Source organism: Osmerus mordax, chromosome 19 (genome assembly GCF_038355195.1).
Source record: "Osmerus mordax isolate fOsmMor3 chromosome 19, fOsmMor3.pri, whole genome shotgun sequence".
NCBI lineage: Eukaryota > Metazoa > Chordata > Actinopteri > Osmeriformes > Osmeridae > Osmerus > Osmerus mordax.
Window position 1 is genome coordinate 5,106,929 of NC_090068.1, and position 18,053 is coordinate 5,124,981.

Here is an 18,053-nt window from a genome sequence, read left to right on the forward strand (position 1 = left end):
TGCATCACACAGGACAAGCCTTCTCAGGCATTGCCCTGCTCATCTTGGATAAGATAGACTGACTACATCTTTTGCATCGCTATAATAAGAACCAGTTCATTTCTTCCCTTGACCGAACCATCAAAAGAATTTCAACGTGGATATTTCAACCTTTGGAGTAACTTTATCGGCAGAGCTCACATTTCCATGATGGTCTGCGCCGATATGATTGCTTCGTGGTATGCCTGACTGTGAGAGAGGATGTGTGATAGCTCGAGCATTCCACTATGCTGCCTCTTGTAGGATGAACCCTCCCATAGGAATGTTCCTTCATCAGATTAGGTCACATTGACAGCCCAGAGAAAGAGGGAAGGGAGGAGGGGAGAGAGAGTGAGAGGGTGATTGAGAGGGAGACAGCCTCACCTCATTTCCAGTCATCGGAGCAAGAAGACAACTCATCTGTTCACCTGGCGAGAGGACGAGAGAAGATGAGGGAGAACACAGAGTCTCAGACCGCTAGAGAGTTCCCTAAACAGAGGTAGACAGGGGTGGGGGGGTGGGGGGGGAGCGACCTACAGTGAGCACACACACACACGCATGCACGCACACACACATAATCCTGTGACTGGGCTCCAAAAAAAAAAAAGACAGCCCGGAGCGTTGAGCTGTCACACACACCATTTGAACTCGGCGACGACCTCAGCACCACCAGTCTGGTCCGTGGGGTGAGAGACCACGCAAGAAGAAAAGAGAGAGAAAACAAAAAGAGTCAACAAAACAAGCACGGAACAAGTAGAAGACCAGAAACGGGGACCTTGAGCCTTTCCTGAGAGGTGTACGAGCAGGAGAAGAGAGGGGAGGACAGGAGGAAAGGGGAGGACAGGAGAGGGGAGAAGAGGAAAGGGGGAGGACAGGAGAGGGGAAGACAGGAGAGGATGCCTGAGATTAAGTCGAGCGTCGGTCGGACGGGCAGCTACCTGTCCCACTCTGCCTACAGGAAGATCAAGAGGGTGCTGAGCTTCAGACGCAGTGAGTATCCCCCAGAGAAGACTACACACGCCGCACACCTGCAACCCATGTCGGATTTAGATGTCGGCCATTTTGAGAGGCCCCCGTCCATTCATCCATCTCTCTCCAAACGTCTCAAGTGTCCGGAAGGGCAAAAGGACACCTAGCTGGATTGTGGGAGATGTTTGAGTGTACGACTCCAAGACAGGGCTCATACTTCTATCCCTTCTCCATCCTGGCCTTTTTCACCTCCCCCTCACTGACTCCCCTACCCCTCCCCACTCCCCCTCTCCTCTCCAGGGGTGTTCGGCCAGCGTCTGGAGGAGACAGTGCTGTACGAGCGGCGCTACGGCGTTCACATGGCGCCCCTGGTGGTGGAGCAGTGTGTCGACTTCATCCGGCAGCGGGGGCTGCTGGAGGTGGGCTTGTTTCGGCAGCCGGGCCAGGCCACGCTGGTCAGGGAGCTGCAGGAAGCCTTTGACGCGGGCGAGAAGCCCTCATTCGACAGGTAGGTCACCTGCACTACTGGCTCCAAGTCCGTGGTTTACCAGACTAAGATGCACTGAAGACCGAGGTATAATGGGTGTTTGTTGATGACTGGCTTCCCTGAAGAAGAGCGTTTGGACGACAAAGCGTTTTAAGTGGAGAATCTCTATTGTCATATCAAGTGTCAGACTCCAGGGGCTGTGTGTGTATTCCTGCTGTGTGTGTAATTGTGTTTTTTCCATCCTAGCAGTACAGACGTCCATACCGTAGCATCCCTCCTAAAGCTCTACCTTAGAGAGCTACCTGAGCCACTGGTGCCTTTCTCCCGCTACCAGGACTTCCTCCTGTGTGGCAAGAAGCTATCCTCCGAGAGGACACAGGTACGGAATATACATATCCCATCCGGAATGATGGGAGGGATGGCGATAAAATTGATTTTATGAGGTGATTAACCGCTGATCCCTTCCTCCCTCCCTGACCCTCATCCTCCACGTTCCCTCCCTTCTTCTCGCTGCCATCCAGGGGTTGGTCGAGCTCAGGTGTCTTCTTCATGAACTTCCAGTGGCCAACTTCAACCTGCTCCACTACATCTGCCAGTAAGTCTCCAACTTGTCACCTGGAACTTCCATCTCATACCGAAAAACATCCCTCTGTCATCGTTGGTGTGGAATACATAGTAATTCAGTGGGAACAGCCCTTATCGTGTTTTATGCAATACAGCCACGGAAGCTGGTTCCCCACTGTCCCAGGGTGATCTAGAAGGTTCTTCTGGTTCTCCACAGGTTCTTGAACGAGGTCCAGACCTTCTCCTGCAGCAACAAGATGAGCACCCAGAACCTGGCCACCGTATTTGGACCGAACATCCTCCGGCCTAAAGCTGAGGACCCAGAGAGTATCATAGGAGGTGTGTGTGTGTGTGTGCGTAGCACGAGTTCTGTGAAAACCAAGTGGCTGTTTCTGAGAGGTCAGCTTCAGGTTTGAATTTTGTGTTGCTCAGGACTTTGTTGATGTCTTCTTTAGGTATTGAACATTAAAATAGGAGGGTGAGTAAAGAGGAGTTTGAAACCTTGCTGTGTGTGTGTGTGTTATTCAGTCAGTCAGATGGTGAAAAGAAGACAGAGCCAAACACCTGGTCAGAGAGACCGATTTAGAGAAGTTTCCAGACAGAACAGGCCAGATATATCAGAGGATAATGCAAGGACGGACACAGATATAGACTGATATAGTCTGCCACTGTATTATTTTGTTTTCTGTCAACAGACTTTTGTAACTAGGTGTGTGCCTTCTGCTGTTGTCGCACAGGTGTGTGTGTGTCTTTAAACAGTGTGTGTTCTATGGAATGTGATACTGTTGCTCTAACAGTGTGTGTGTTTTACCACGGGTGTGTGTCTTCGATCAGGCGCGGCAGTAGTGCAGCAGTTGATGTTGGAGCTGATCAGGGAACACCAGTGTCTTTTCTCCAGGGAAGGGGGTGCGTCCGGGACCCCGCCTGGCCCCTCGCGCCCAGACTCCTACCCCTGCCGGAGGAGGGCTACAGGGGAATCCTGGCCCCCCCAGCCCTGTCCTGCCACCCACCAGCAGCGAGCCCCACAGTCCTCCCCCTGCTCACGCCAGCTCTCCCTCCCTCTCATTGCCGAGAGAAGGGGCTCCGGTCTGAGCCCCATGTTCCCCTTCCCCCTCCCCTCCAACGCAGACCCGCCACATTGTGAGGCTCTCTCCCCTGTCAGCCCTGCTGGAGCTCTGTGCCACAGATACCCCCCTTCCCACCCAGACTACCACCCCCAGCCCGGCCACCCAGCCTCCACCATCCACACCTCAGCCTCTACCGTCACTCTCCAGGCCGACCTGGAGCCGGCACCAGGCCCCAGTAGGAGCACCGGGCTCGGGGGCTGGCCAGGCCTGGAGGGCCCTCACTGGGGGGCAGAGAGAGCCAGCGAGGGGGGCCTGGCTGGCAACACGAGCGGCAGCAGCGAGACTCAGGAGGACAGCACTCTCTCGGTCTACGACAACCTGGATATTGGGTCGGTTGAGCTTAAGGGCGAGGTGCGGGAGAGGGGGGAAGACCACGCCGGTGGCCTCGCTGTCACCAAGCAAGAGGCGGAGCCCGAACCGGAAGCAGACTCCACCAGTTCCTGGTCGTCCTGTGAAGGCCTGCCATTGGACGGCGGCGGCGCTGTGGGCGCTGAAGGCGGAGTCATTCCGGAACAGCACCTAGCCAGGTTCACCTCCTTCAGATCCAACACGGAGGAAGATGACGAGGACCCCAACCCCAATTCCCCCGCCTCCTCCTCCGTCCCCACCGACCCCCCGCTGAGCACGGGGAGCTCAGAGGTGTTCCTGCCCTCCGGGCCCCTGGAACCGGCCCCTCACGTCCAGGCTATCCACTGCCTGCTGGCTGGCCTGAGACAGCAGATGGCCCGGCAAAGGGCCGAGTACGAGACTAAGATCCAGAGGTGGGTGGAGGTCTGCTAACTTAACTTTGCAATGCCATCCTCAGCTGATTTCTCCATTGCTGTTTTTCAGCAAAGAGGTTTAGGCATGCGATTACAAACCTTGAGCAAAATTCGACTTCCCGCCATGCACTTTCAGTGTACCAGTGCGTGCAGCTCCGAAAGTTCTCTTTCAATTCAATTCAATATGTTTTATTGGCATGTTGGAGTGTTCAGGATAAACAATGACACCAAAGCAGTCCACCGTGAAGGGACAACACGTTCTCTTTCAACATCTCTCTCTCTCTCTCTTGACCCCCCTCCTCGCGTTCTCCCCCTCCCCCTTCTTCTCTCCCCCTCTCCTCGCCTCAGGTTGGAGCAGCGCAACGAAGCCCTCCAGGGGGAGATGGCGGTACTGCGGGCCAATCTGACGCAGCAGCGACGCTGGCACAGCGTGGCCGAGATCAAGATTCGCAACGTGGAGCGCGCCCGCTCCGACGCCGACCGGCGCAACGCCACGCTGCAGCGCGAGATGGAGCAGTTCTTCGAGACCTTCGGGGACCTGAGCGCCGAGGCCAGGAAGGCGGAACGCATCGTCCAGAGCTTCTGAAGACCGGCGCTAGGGAGGACAGAGAGATGGACGGAGATATGTACGGCTTTTATCCGTGCGGCATCGTGAAGGAGCCTTTTGTATCCCCAAGACGTGGTTACAAAACAGACACGGAGGGTTTAAAACGCTGATTCAGGGGTCATCATTCAGACCCTTTCTCAACACCTTAACGGTTAGTGAGAACATTCTCACTAATGCACCAGCTTGCAAGGAAGAGAAACAAGACAATTATTCGAGGAGAGGACCTAAACGAAAAAATACTTTTACCAAGAGTTGGCTGATGGTGGTAAATCTTGACGGCCTTGCTTGACAGAACTGGAATCTTCCTGGCAACTTTGAGATAGATGCAACCTCTGGTTGAAACAGAGAAGCCAGGATTTGTTTTGTCTCACCCATAGCTCTCAGCTCACTTCAGACCAGACTACACGAAAACAGAGTGGACCAGGAAGGGGATCCAGACCAGAGCAATCAAATATCAGATGCCAGATAGAGAGAGCACCACAGGAAGGACAGTGTGGGCCTGGCATTGTGGACTCAATGACCCAGCCGCATGTTGGTGACAAGCAAAGGTTGACGTCCAAAGGTTGACATGGTTAATACTCTTGTCATGTCAGAAATAGGATTCACTACCCCTGAGTGTTGAGGTCATTTTCTATTAGGAGTGTTTAGTAACAGACAGGGGGTCTTTAATCATCAAGTCTTTTCCTGACGATGGAAATATAGATATGGATAATTCTGGAACGGTTGAAAGACCCGGTCACCTTCTCATTGAAGAGCAAGGTGACTGGCTGTGCGTTGTAGAGAAAGACTGAGTCTGATGTACCAGTGAGTGTAGTCCAACATTTGTATGCTGCATTAGTATTGTTCAGTGTGCTAACTACACACAAGCAACATTATTCCAGTTTTCCATGAGATGTGAGTCTCTCTTTTGTCCCCTCTCTCTCTCTCTCTCTCTCTCTCTCTCTCACACACACACACAGTCATTTGTATAAAATAAAACTACCAAAGACTTAACCACCCTAGTATTTAAGCAATTTATATTCTTATTCTGCCTGCATTTTTCAATGAAATTTTTGCTGTCCTGATGACAGTATTTGGGTTTGTGCACCAGTAAAGAAACAGTAATGCCACTTTTAAACAATCCCTTTTATGTTGTCCTTGAGAGGGAAGTCCACACATTTTTAAGGACTAGGATCTTTGAATCTTGTTCAATAAAATGAACAAATATTTTTCCGGATCTTTTTGTTCATTCGAGTGACTATGGCACTCTTGCCCTGCTCTAAACGACAAATGTTCAATGATGAACATCATCAGATAACACAAATTTGCCTTGATATCAGTACCTCCAAAATAAAACCAAATGACCCACTCCCTGTTGCACAGGTTTGCAGTGCAACAATTCATTCTATCGACAGTATTGTTCAAAAGACTTCTTAGAGTCCTTAGAATGATTTTTCTTTTACATTTACATTTAGCAGACGCTCTTATCCAGAGCGACTTACAGTAAGTACAGGGACATTCCCCCGAGGCAAGTAGGGTGAAGTGCCTTGCCCAAGGACACAATGTCAGTTGGCATGACCGGGAATCGAACTGGCAACCTTCAGATTACTAGCCCGACTCCCTCACCGCTCAGCCAACTGACTTATTTTACTCGCTTGTCAGAACATGGAGCTGTTTTCTTGTTTTGAATGGGAAAGATTGAGATCTCCATATCCTTCACGGATCCTTTGAGTGATTTGTTTACCCGCATAGTGAGTGCAGTGCAAGCCAAGCACTGGGGTGGAAAACAAACAAATCACTCACATTGAGGTGAATCGTGATTCGTAATCCAGTCAAAAGACTGGTTCATAAGAATGAATTGTTCATGAACACCCATCACCTTCAGAGTTAGCCTAGGGGCTTTAGTCAGATGCTGTGGGATTTTTTAATGAAATCTCCACTACAGGGAACCCATACACACCTTGTTCAGACGACAATTTTTCGACCTCAAGAGCTGAGGTAAAAAGATAAGACCTGAACAGATCTACAGAACAATAACTATTGTTGGGACTTTTTCTTTCTTTGAACACTGAAAGACAGTTATTTTATCGTACTTATACGTATATTGACAGACACATCAACATCAAAATCTAATACAAAGAACTGATTTTCATTACCTGCATGCAGACAGCATTGTACTTAACAGGCAACTCAACAACTCATCACATTTTCATGACACATTACAAACATTAAGGAACAGATTCTCTCTGGCCTTGAAAATTACACGAAAATCTTAAATAATTTGATATAAAAGACAAAGAATTTCTCTACATTTAGAATATATATATATTTGGAATGCATATGTTTGGTATAGAAAATAGGTTGAACTAAAATAGATCTCTAGAAAAAAGTTTGTCTATCAAACGTAAAATTATTTCATAGAAAACACGGTTCAGACCTTCCCAGCACTGAGAGAAGTAGAGCACAGCTAGTGTACCGCAGGGAACCGATGTCTTTCTTTAAAAGCTCCACAAATCAGAGCTCAACTGCACTGCCTGTCACAGACTGTTCCTCCCCTCTAAGTATTTGGCTCAAACACGAGGAGTGAACACAGATCCCGGGATCTGTGTTCCCTTAGCGTCCCCTTAGACCGTTGTCTAAGGGGACGCTGTGGGCTGTTCTAGTACCTGTGGGACTAGGCCACACCTTCATCGAGACTCGTTCGGCGTGCGCTCTCGTGTGTTCCGGTATCACCGAGGCGATACGATCTATCGTTCACAGACACAAAGGAGCCCTCGTGGTTCGGTTCCTCTATGTATTGCACACCTGTTCACTGTTCTACGTTAGAAGTGAAATAAGAAGACGGTTACGAGTCTCTTTGGCTCAGCACCTGCTGGTAAACAGAAGGGGTCCTGACATTGTACACACGCGCGCGCACACACACACACACACACACACACACAAACAAGCACAGTCACACACAAAATGACACTGATTGCACAGTTGTTGTTGTCGTCGGACGATCCAGTGGTTACTCCACAGTTACAGATTTGGCCAGGTTCCTAGGACAGTCCACCTGGGGTATGGAGCGAGAGTAAAACAATCAACAACTTTCCCAACTCTCTCTCTCTCTCTCTGTCTGTCTGTCTGTTTGTCTGCCACACAGATGAGGAAACACAAACACACATTGCCATGCAAACACATACATTGTGTGTAGGTGTTTACATGCATCAAAGAAGCCCCCCCCCCCCCGGTCTCCTTACGTCGTAGCCGCGAAGCACGGCCAGGTGGAAGGAGAGCAGCTGCAGGGGTATGACGCTGAGGACGCCCTGGAGACAGTCCACCGTCTGGGGCAGCTGGATGGTCTGGTACGCCTTCCTGCTCACCTCCGGGTCGCCACGGCTACACAGGATGATGGGACGCCCCTGGGAGGAGAGGAATTGGGGTGGGGGGGTGGACATGGGTGTGAAAACGAGGGATGAGAGACATAGACGAGTCAAAGAGAGAGGACAGCACAGAGGGAGAGATGAAGACTGAGAGAGAGAGAGAGAGAGAGAGAGAGAGAGGGAGACAGAGAGACAGAGTGAGGGAGACATAGGGAGACAGAGTGAGAGAGGGAGACAGAGAGAGGGAGAGACAGAGTGAGAGAGGGAGACAGAGAGAGGGAGAGAGACAGACAGAGGGAGAGACAGAGGGAGGGAGGGGGACGGTGAGGTGTCACCTGTCTGGCGGTGACCTGCTGCAGGGCGTTGTGACACTTGGTGTAGCAGGCGTCCCTCATGATGATCATGATGACGGGCATGTGTTTGTCTATGAGGGCCAGAGGGCCGTGTTTCAGCTCCCCCGCCAGGATCCCCTCCGAGTGCATGTAGGTGATCTCCTTGATCTTCTGCAGAAGGAAGACAGTACCAATCATGTATCAGACACACAGCACCAATCATGTATCAGACACACACCAATCATGTATCAGACACACAGCACCAATCATGTATCAGACACACAGCACCAATCATGTATCAGACACACAGTACCAATCATGTATCAGACACACAGCACCAATCACGTATCAGATCCCATGTGTGTGGGTGTGTTCTGGCAATGACAAATGTTGTGTTTTGCAAAGTTTGCTGGTTCAATATTTGAGGAAAATGTTTTCACGTTTATATAGAATACTGGAATCACAATAAGGCACATTTCATATTTTTTAAGCTTTTTTGCAGCGAACATTTTCAATATATGCAAACAGTCCCCTCTTATACAGCAGTCAATCTGCTCTTAAAATCCAATCAGAATGTGAGTGATTTCACCTGGCTAGAACTTGTTCACACTTTCCCCTGTGCTGATGATATGACTTACTGAAATTATGTTATTTTATGCCAAGGCCCAGCAAGCTTTGCAAACACAAAATGTATGTCGCTCCCAATACTTTTGGCCGTGGCTGAATGTGTGTGTATGCATGTGCATATATTGCTTATAGCTCACCAGTGCCCCCTCCAGACAGGTGGCATAGTTGTAGCCTCGGCCCATGACAAGCAGAGACCTCTGCTGGTACAGCTCGTCTGCTATGGACCTGATCTGCTCATCCACACTCAGAACCTCCTGGATCAGGTCTGCAGAGGAAAGCAGAAAACTGGGTGTGAGGACTGGAGCACCTCATACCCAGGAGAGGAGGAGAGGGGTGGGAGGTTAGAGAGGAGAGGAGGAGAGGGTGGGAAGTTAGAGAGGAGAGGAGGAGAGGGGTGGGAGGTTAGAGAGGAGAGGAGAGGGTGGGAGGTTAGAGAGGAGAGGAGGAGAGGGTGGGAGGTTTGAGAGGAGAGGAGGAGAGGGTGGGAGGTTAGAGAGGAGGAGAGGGGTGGGAGGTTAGAGAGGAGAGGAGGAAAGGGTGGGAGGTTAGAGAGGAGAGGAGGAGAGGGTGGGAGGTTAGAGAGGAGAGGAGGAGAGGGGTGGGAGGTTACAGAGGAGAGGAGGAGAGGGGGGGAAAGAGGGGATGGGAGGGGGATGTGAGGAGCGAGAGGAGAAAAGAGGCAAGAAGAAGAGGGGAGGGAATGGAAGGACGAGAAGCGAGGAAAGGAGGGGAGAGGTGAAGAGGGAAGGGGAGAGGAATGGAGAAGAGAGGAAGGGACAGGACAGGAGAGGTGGAGGTATGACTGACCTGGCAGTGTCCTGAGACCGTTGATGATCTCCAGCCTCCTTTTCTGCAGGGACAGTCTGTCCTCACTCATCATCAGACCAAACATGATGAGAGACACAAACTGACTGGTGTATGCCTGGACACACACACACAAACACAGTATGACAACGGACACAGCCACAACCACACACAAAACACTTCTTTACACTCGTGCAGCCTACCTTGGTGCTGGCCACGCCGATCTCCGGCCCGGCGTTGATGTGGACGCCACAGTCCGTCTCCCTGGAGATGGAGCTGCCCACTGTATTGGTCACGCCCACAGTCAGGGCGCCACGCTCCCGGCAGTACCGCAACGCCATCAGAGTGTCGGCCGTCTCGCCTGCAGCCGTAAAGGGACATTTCACTCAAAACACACGCACACATGACCAGGAACTACTCTGGTGGGGGTGTGGGGGTAGGGGTGCCTGGGCGGGGCCTGTCAACCCTCCCTCTTACCTGATTGGCTGATGAAGAAGCAGACGTCGTCTCTGAAGACAGGCGTGTTGCGGTCCAGGAAGTCGCTGGCCAGCTCCACCATGACAGGAAGTTCCGTCAGCTCCTCCAGGATCTGCCTGGTCTGGGAACACGAAGCGACAACATTTCAGTTATGCTGTTTTAGCTCCTCCCACAAAGGACATGTTCAATTCCACATTCACATTTTATTTCCAATGTCAAGTATCAGTTTAGGGCTATAAAATCAAAGTCAATATTATTTGTAACAGTTATAAGATAAGGAGTGTGAAGGTATAGCAGAAGATGAGGTAGAAACTCTTAAAGCGTATATAATACAAAATAAATAGATACATTGAATTTTATACATCTTTTTAGGATGGTCATCCAATCAACCAAGCCAACACAACATACATTCCGCCCATATTCGTCCTTATAAGGACACAGGAGGGGTTAGCCAGGAGATGGGAGGGGTTTAGCTAGAAGGGAAGTGGTCATTTCATCTCCAGGCAACATACCGCCAGTCCGGCGTGGAAACTGGTGCCGCAACCAATCACAATGAGGCGCCTGCAGCGGCGGATCTCCTTAAGGTGGTCCTTCAGCCCCCCTAGGACCACTGGGTTGAAAGCGCACAGACACACACACATTTATTATTGCACCTAAACACCATGCACACGAACAAAAACTGAGATCTAAACACGCAAAGACACACACCTACCCACCCACCTACTTCAGACCCCTATCAATGGGTGGTTGTGACTATTACCTGTGTTGGTGTCAAAACAGATTCGTCCTCTCATGGTGTTGAAAACAGACTCTGGCTGCTCAAAGATCTCCTTCTGCATGAAGGCCTTGAAGTTCCCTGAGCAACACACACACATACAACACACACACACACACATAAACACAGAGCAATCCTCAAGAGATAATTATTGGTATTGGTCACTTATTTCCTGCCTAGAAAACGAGACACCCAATCGCATCTGCCGTTTAAAGCATGACGCTCAGCTGAGAGGCTAGAGGGTCTTCCCCTTGACCTTTCATGATCTCCTGCAGCTCCATCTGCAGCGTCTGGATGGCCCTGGGGGGGTAGTCCCCGGCCACGCCCCTCCCGCGGTGCAGCGACAGCTTCCCCTCGGCCACCGCCGCAATGTCATCGTCCTCCAGGTACACCACCTTCTTGGTATGCTCAATGATGGCACTGGAGGGGGGGGGGGGGGGGGGGGCGGGGAGGTGAGGTGAGGGGTGAGAAGAAGGGAGGGCGGGGGAGGAAGTGGGAGAAGAGAGGAGGGATAGGGTGGGAGGGAGATAAAAACAAGGAGGGGGGGGGGAGTGGAGGGGTAGAGGATTTAGGATTTAGAATACTTGGTTGCCAGGTCGACTCTATGTCCACTCGCCATGTAATGTGTCTGAAACCCCCAAGAAGTGGAACTGACGGTTTCTAACTTCCACAGAGTCGGGGGATTAAGGCTATCCTGGCGCCCTTACCTGGCGTCCGAGGCAAAGTAGAACTCCACTGCCTTCCTGTCGTTGACAGAATGCAGGGCGGTACAACTGTCCACCCTGTTCCGGAAGTTTCTCTGCTGAACGCCCAGATGACCTGGACACAATACATAAACATCACGTGAATGCTTATCAGCGAGTAAGCATTACACACACGTAGCCCTTACAGAGACAATGCTATGATCATAAACTGGTTTGTGGTGGCGACAGTGTAAACAGCAGGGTTAGGTGACAGTGACATAGAACCCGTTATCAACACAGTGTTGACATTCCAGAGAGGCCGAGCTGTTTGTCTATGGGAAACGGAATATCTTTGTTATTACATTGAGGTGTGTGTGTGTGTTTATTACTGAGTGACCCTGACCCCACATTGCACAAGTATCAAGTGAGCAAACTCCACAAAGCAGTTTGTTTTGACCAACAACTGCTCTCTCTTGGAAGTCGCTTTGGATAAAAGCATCTGCTAAATGCATAAATGTAAAAATGTGCTAGGAAGGGATTTCAAGCGATAGTTTGTATCCTGTCTAGTAATTTAGTAAGTAAATGAGTTCATGAGTCTCCCGGCTACTCACCAGTGTTATACTGTATAGGGATTTCTTCCATTGACAGCTCATACATGCTCCTCACACCAATCAGTAGAGGACTGCCTCTCCTACGAGGGGGAGAGGATGAGGACAGGAGGGATGAGGGGGGAAAAGAGGGATCAGGGGATGGAGAGATGGGGAGATAAAATAGAGAGACTGTGAGACAAGAATTGAAACTGAGAACTGTTGAGAAAGAGTCCACACATGCACACACACACACACACAGCACAACACTTCCTGGGATGTGGCATTTCTCAGAATCACAATGGTGCCTTTTCACCTAAATAACCAGTCTGGAGTGAGGCCACCTTCTCAAGAACCCGTTTTCTTCATGACAGCGCAAAAACCGTGTGTATGTGTACGTGTGCGTGCTTGCGGTGAGAACAGTTTTCTCTGGCCCTGCTTAGCCTCTGCGAAGGACCCCCACACACAACCACCGAAGCGATGAAGGACACCATTGTTCTGTACGGGGGGGGGGTGGGGGGGGGGGGTGAGAACAGGATGACCGAGGAAGACAAACGCACACATGCACAAGCAGGCCCCGCAGCCAGCCACTTCATTGTCCAGCACTCACTTTCCTGGAAAGCAACTTACATCATGGATAATGCTTAAGTGTCTCTGTGTGTTTGTGGATAGCATGTGTCAATGATTATACCCCCCCACACACACACACACACACGTACACCCCAACCTACCCCTGCTGTCCTCAGATGATCTAGAACAATCTTTACTATGCCTCGCTTACCCTCACTGGTTGAGATGTTACTAGCTAGCCTGACTAGGATGAAAAGTATATGTCTGGACTTCCATTCTACTGTGGGGGAGTTTCAAAAGCATAAAAACATGGACTTGGACTCCAGATTGAATATTCATAAAATGAAGACTAACCCCCATTGTCCTGTGTCCAAGACACGGACCCATCTAAGCGCTATACAGATTCTAGAAGACCTTCTCAGACCTGGGCTATGGTGGTGAATGTGTGTGTGCCACAGTTGCTGGCTGTTATTCTGTTAAGATGATGACCTGCTTCTTTAGAACTTAGATCATGTTTCCTTCCACACTACGACAAGCCTGACCTCTGACAGTTTTATAGGTCATCGTGAGGGGTGAGGTGGAGGCCATAAATGAGGTTTGAGCTTCAGAACCGTGTGTACGTGTGTTTGCGCACGCGTGCAAACAGAAAGAGATGTTGTACAAACCTGGTGGCTATGGCTTCGCCTGGGAAATGGCTGCTTTTGAAAACGAGAGCAAAAGACCCTTCCTAGGAGAGAAAGCAGACAGGGGAGGCGTGAAAAAAGTAACCGTCACCAATTGAAGCAGAGAACTGATCCATACGTTCTAGTATGGTCACCGTCAAAAACCACACACATCGGCCGCAATAAAAAAATACAAAAAAGAACAATCCATTTAAACCAAAAAAAAGAAAATAAGGTCTGGTTTGAATCAAGTGTCTAGGCTTTCCTCCTCTGAGGTTTTCTTGGGTGGAGAAAAGGGGAGGGGTGGGTTATGGGAAATGATGTCATCACCTAGGACCTGCGCCAGACCCTCCCCACACAACAAAAAAAAAAACACAACCTTTATTGCTCAACACTCCCTGATGTCTAAGTTACGGGGCCAGAAGGTTAGCTAGCTGCAACACTAAGAGCGCCGCTTTTTATTGTGTAACCGGGGTAACAGGGCAAAAACAATATCTCGGTCAAAAACTTGATGATGTCAGAGACGAGGGGAGTGGCGCTCTCCGCGGTGGAAAACGAACCGGACCATAAACAAGCCCCCACGTCATCTCATGCGTCAAAGCCTGGGTGGGGGCTGTCAACTGTGGTCAAAGGAGAAGGGAGGGAATCGATTTCAGACCCATGACACACACACACCAACATCCTCCCTCTCCGATCCTCACCCTTGCACAAACAACCACACCAGACTTCCAAACCCCGAATCACCCCCTGCCCACCCAGACACACACACACACAGGCTCACCAGTTGCTGGATGACTCGCTCCACCAGGGTGGAGAAGGAGACATAGTCGTTCTCCCGGTTGTCGTAGACGTACTTGATGAGCTTGGGGATCACCTCGGTGTCCGTCTCCGATTCAAACTCGTAGCCCTTGGAGTTCTGACCGGAGGAAACATCACTGCTTAGTCACAGACTGGGCAAAAGCCAAATAAAGTGATTTTCTTCTGAAAAATGTACAACAGTCACCCTTAAGACAAAACCAAACGTTTAACTATACTGGTCAGTCACCGCCCAATGACTTGAGTCACTTGAATTAAACGTCCACAACGCTCGGAGGTGCAGCGGCGACAGGAGATGGGTGCGTTTGTTAGAGGGCCTTGGAATGCCTTTCTCTCGTACAAGGGCCTGCCTTCCGAAGTTAGCGGTCAGAAACGCAGCGTAACGACCTTGTCGCGACCTTGTCGTAAATCACAAAACAAGAGAGCGCTCGACCCACTGTGTCAACCCCGCAGCTACACCTGGGGGGTGACCGCGTTCGACGGGTCCTCCGCTGCAACTCAGAGCAGACCTTCTCAGACCTTCTCACTCACCAGGTACTTCCTCAACTCCTTATAGTTTGTGATGATGCCGTTGTGGATCACGATGAACTCTGGGGAAGAGCAGACAGAAGGGTGAAGAGGGTATCTTTGACGTTTGAGGTCAGAAGAACAACAGAAGGAGAACTCTTGGGATGAGTAAGCCCCTGAGGTCCAGATGGGGAGCTCAGCGTCTCTGGTGGGTCTCCAGGTGGTTCTTCTCCATCAGCACAGATGTAGACTTACACCCTGTCATTACCTGTCACCGTTGACCTACGACCCTATCTCTTTCATGTTGCCATTTTAGCCTTCACTGTGCCCCCACCCACACCCCCTCCAGTTCCCTTCCAGGAGAGTGGGGCCCATTATGGGGGAGATTGGATGGGGGAGGGGGGTCGAAAACAGATGTTTAAAGTGTCTCTTAGAAAAAACACTTCATTGCCAAACCTGGACACACAAAGGTTTGAGCTTGCGGTCTTTATTAGTGAAGGTATAAGACTGTTTTACTGTGATTACAAATGGGCTGATACGATACTATAAGTAATAAAACACCCATGAATGCAGGGAAGAACATGCACGGTACATTAGTAACCACAAGTGCAACATGTCTGTGTGTGTCCTTACCATTGTTCTTGTCGGAGCGTTGTGGGTGGCTGTTGAGAGCGCTAGGTTCCCCATGGGTAGCCCAGCGAGTGTGGGCAATCCCAAAATGGGTATCCAGTTCTGTGTCCAGGTCAATAGAATCGCTCTCTGTTCACACACACATACATACATACACACACACACACACACCAATAGAAATGAGCGTCAAAAGTGTGAATTTCATTGAGATGAGCTGTTGTGGGCTAAGCCAGAGACTAGAATAACATGCAAGTTGTTACTCTCAAGAAATACTCTTTAGGTAGTCACACTTACTATGTAGTTCTTCATCCAGAGCTTTCACCTTCCCTTTCTTCTTGAACAGGCAGATGCTGCCATTGTCGTTTTTTCTGGGGCCATCAACTCCAATGCCTGGCAGAGACAATGTCAAGTCAGACATGAGACTTGACAAAACATACAAGTCTGGTTTCCTATTTACTAGACTGTCATTACTGTGTCAAATACACTAACATTGTTCAATTAACATATCTTTAGAGTTCTGGCGAAGATTGGTTTAATATTCTAAGAAACTTCCTTTGATTTAACTTAAAAGCCAGACACAACACAAAGCAGTTTAACACAAGGTTATTTATACAGTATTTACCTGCGGAGTCATATCCCCTGTACTCCAGTCTCTGAAGTCCTTTGACCAAAGTCTCAAAAATCTCCTTTCTGGTCCGTGGGACTCTGTAGTTCAAATAGGCAAAAATTCCTACAACACACAAAAACACGTTTTATTGAATCGAAAGGATATCAGAGATGACTACGCAGAAAGTGAGACATAATCGTACGTTACACTTTCATTGCAGCCTAGCCTACTGAGTGTCCCAGAATAGAAGATGAATACTACAATTTCCCAACGTTTGTGTGACATTGCAGCTGGTTTGATAGTTTGACAGCTCAGGAGTGTGAGAGCGCAGTCACAACCAGATGTAGGGAGGTGGTGTATAGCGGAATGCTTGTGGTGATATAGCTGGCCCAGCTGCATTTCACAAGCTTTTGCAGTGACCGTAAACGCAATCTAAAGAACAGTTTTACAGAAAATACATCCTTGTGCCTGCAGTGCACCAGTTATGGTCGACAGTAGGCTACAGTGTCAAGTACGTCTCTCAAGCCAGCAAGGCATGCCTGCTCGTCTGGCTAACCTACAGATGCTAATAATGCCTTCGTTAGCGAGTCAAGTCATTCAGCAATAACAAGGAGATACAGACGCAGTGTAACTTACCACACATATCTAGTTTTCTTGTATTCAAAATGGAGAAAGTTCCTCGCAGCTAAGAGCCAAATGGAAAATGAGCCGTCATCAGCCTCCGGTCTGGAGAAAAGAAACGAGGCGCTATCATTTCCTCCTCCCACTGCGTGTCCCCATGCCAACTAGCTCTTCCGTAGGACCTCCCACTCGCATCACCTCGCTCTGCTCAAACACAACAGGGCTTGACTTGGGCCGGGGAGTTGAGTATTCCACCGGCACATTTTCCACAGCTTTATCTCTGGGACCTTTTGTTAGTTTAAAGGTTTTGTAGAGCTTATCACTTAATAAAAACGAGGTAGACTAACGGTGCGTTCACACTGCAGCGTTTTTTAACGCTCTGCACTGCTTGCCTTCCGACAGTACACCACGCTCCGGGGCGTGTTAGAAAAGTTAATACAGCGTTGTAGTTCTCTAACGCCTGGGACACACTGGCTGCGAAGCGCATGGACGCGCAGCGCTATGGCGTGAAATTAGTGCCAGGAGTATGGCGTGAAATTAGTGCCAGGAGAGCGAGCTCTGTAAAAACGATTTGTAACTTCTCTGTAGAAAATGATTCGTGTACTTGCAAAAAATGTTTTGTCTCCGTAGAAGAAGGCAAGATTTGTGTACTTGCAAAAAAGATTTGTAACTTGCAAAAAAGATTCGTGTACTTGTAAAAAAAAGTTTTGTGTCTCCGTAGAAGAAAAAGATTTGTGTACTTGTAAAAAAAAGTTTTGTGTCTCCGTAGAAGAAAATGATTCGTGTACTTGTAAAAAAAAGTTTTGTGTCTCCGTAGAAGAAAAAGATTTGTGTACTTGTAAAAAAAGTTTTGTGTCTCCGTAGAAGAAAAAGATTCGTGTACTTGTAAAAAAAAGTTTTGTGTCTCCGTAGAAGAAGGCGGGAACAATGCTCCCAAAACCATCTAAGCCAATCAAATATAGCCATTTCTGTGTCTAGTATCATTGGAGATTTTCGTCTGTCTATCACACAAAGAACGTCAGCGAATAAGAACAAAACTAGAATGCTGATGATTTCAATGGCGAGTCATTTGGTAAGTAGTTCAAAATATCCATTTACATTTAGTCATTTAGCAGACGCTCTTATCCAGAACGCAGTACTAAGTGGGATTAGAATAGAAAATATTTAATTCTATTCTAATCCCACTTAGTACTGCTAGTTTATGTACCCTTAGTATAGATAGTCCACATATTTAAAATTTTGGTATATGTTTATTGTATGCACCTTCCTGCCAAAGCTAATTCCTTGTCTGTGCAAACTTTCATGGCGAATAAATTCCATTCTGATTCTGATTCTTACAGTAAGTACAGGGACATTCCCCCAAGCAAGTAGGGTTAAGTGTCTTGCTCAAGGACACAACGTCAGTTGGCATGACCGGGAATCGAACTGGCAACCTTCGGATTACCAGCCCGATTCCCTCACCGCTCAGCCACCTGACT

At 49.1% G+C, this 18,053-nt stretch overlaps 2 protein-coding genes across 2 annotated transcripts; one reads left to right on the plus strand and one right to left on the minus strand.

Moving 5' to 3' along the window:
* Positions 1-806: 806 nt before the first annotated feature.
* On the plus strand, positions 807-4,553 carry LOC136963221 (rho GTPase-activating protein 24-like). The gene is made up of 7 exons (XM_067257281.1): positions 807-1,008; positions 1,288-1,495; positions 1,721-1,853; positions 1,996-2,069; positions 2,256-2,377; positions 2,873-3,926; positions 4,275-4,553. The coding sequence occupies exons 1-7, from the start codon at positions 915-917 to the stop codon at positions 4,510-4,512; spliced, it is 1,923 nt and encodes a 640-aa protein (XP_067113382.1). The 5' UTR covers positions 807-914; the 3' UTR covers positions 4,513-4,553.
* A 1,557-nt stretch (positions 4,554-6,110) lies between these two features.
* LOC136963163 (glutamine--fructose-6-phosphate aminotransferase [isomerizing] 2-like) lies at positions 6,111-16,670 on the minus strand. Its single transcript, XM_067257204.1, has 19 exons — positions 16,591-16,670; positions 15,970-16,077; positions 15,642-15,737; positions 15,351-15,476; positions 14,742-14,800; positions 14,176-14,310; positions 13,398-13,459; positions 12,187-12,266; positions 11,600-11,711; positions 11,149-11,312; positions 10,878-10,973; positions 10,630-10,727; positions 10,118-10,238; positions 9,844-10,001; positions 9,644-9,758; positions 8,974-9,101; positions 8,213-8,380; positions 7,755-7,916; positions 6,111-7,567 (listed from the first exon to the last, which is right to left on the minus strand). Exons 1-19 carry the CDS (start codon positions 16,595-16,597, stop codon positions 7,523-7,525), a joined length of 2,040 nt encoding a protein of 679 aa, XP_067113305.1. The 5' UTR covers positions 16,598-16,670; the 3' UTR covers positions 6,111-7,522.
* Between the last annotated feature and the right edge of the window lie 1,383 nt (positions 16,671-18,053).

Excerpts from the sequence above, each read along its gene's own strand:
- LOC136963163 (XM_067257204.1), bottom strand. Across the intron at positions 9,759-9,843 it reads TCGGCGTGGCCAGCACCAAG|GCATACACCAGTCAGTTTGT; the intron begins GTAGGCTGCACG and ends GTGTGTGTCCAG. Across the intron at positions 8,381-8,973 it reads CCTGTCTGGAGGGGGCACTG|AAGATCAAGGAGATCACCTA; the intron begins GTGAGCTATAAG and ends TTCCTTCTGCAG.
- LOC136963221 (XM_067257281.1), top strand. The coding sequence starts at position 915 with ATGCCTGAGATTAAGTCGAGCGTCGGTCGGACGGGCAGCTACCTGTCC. Across the intron at positions 1,009-1,287 it reads GGTGCTGAGCTTCAGACGCA|GGGTGTTCGGCCAGCGTCTG; the intron begins GTGAGTATCCCC and ends TCTCCTCTCCAG. Across the intron at positions 2,378-2,872 it reads CCCAGAGAGTATCATAGGAG|GCGCGGCAGTAGTGCAGCAG; the intron begins GTGTGTGTGTGT and ends GTCTTCGATCAG.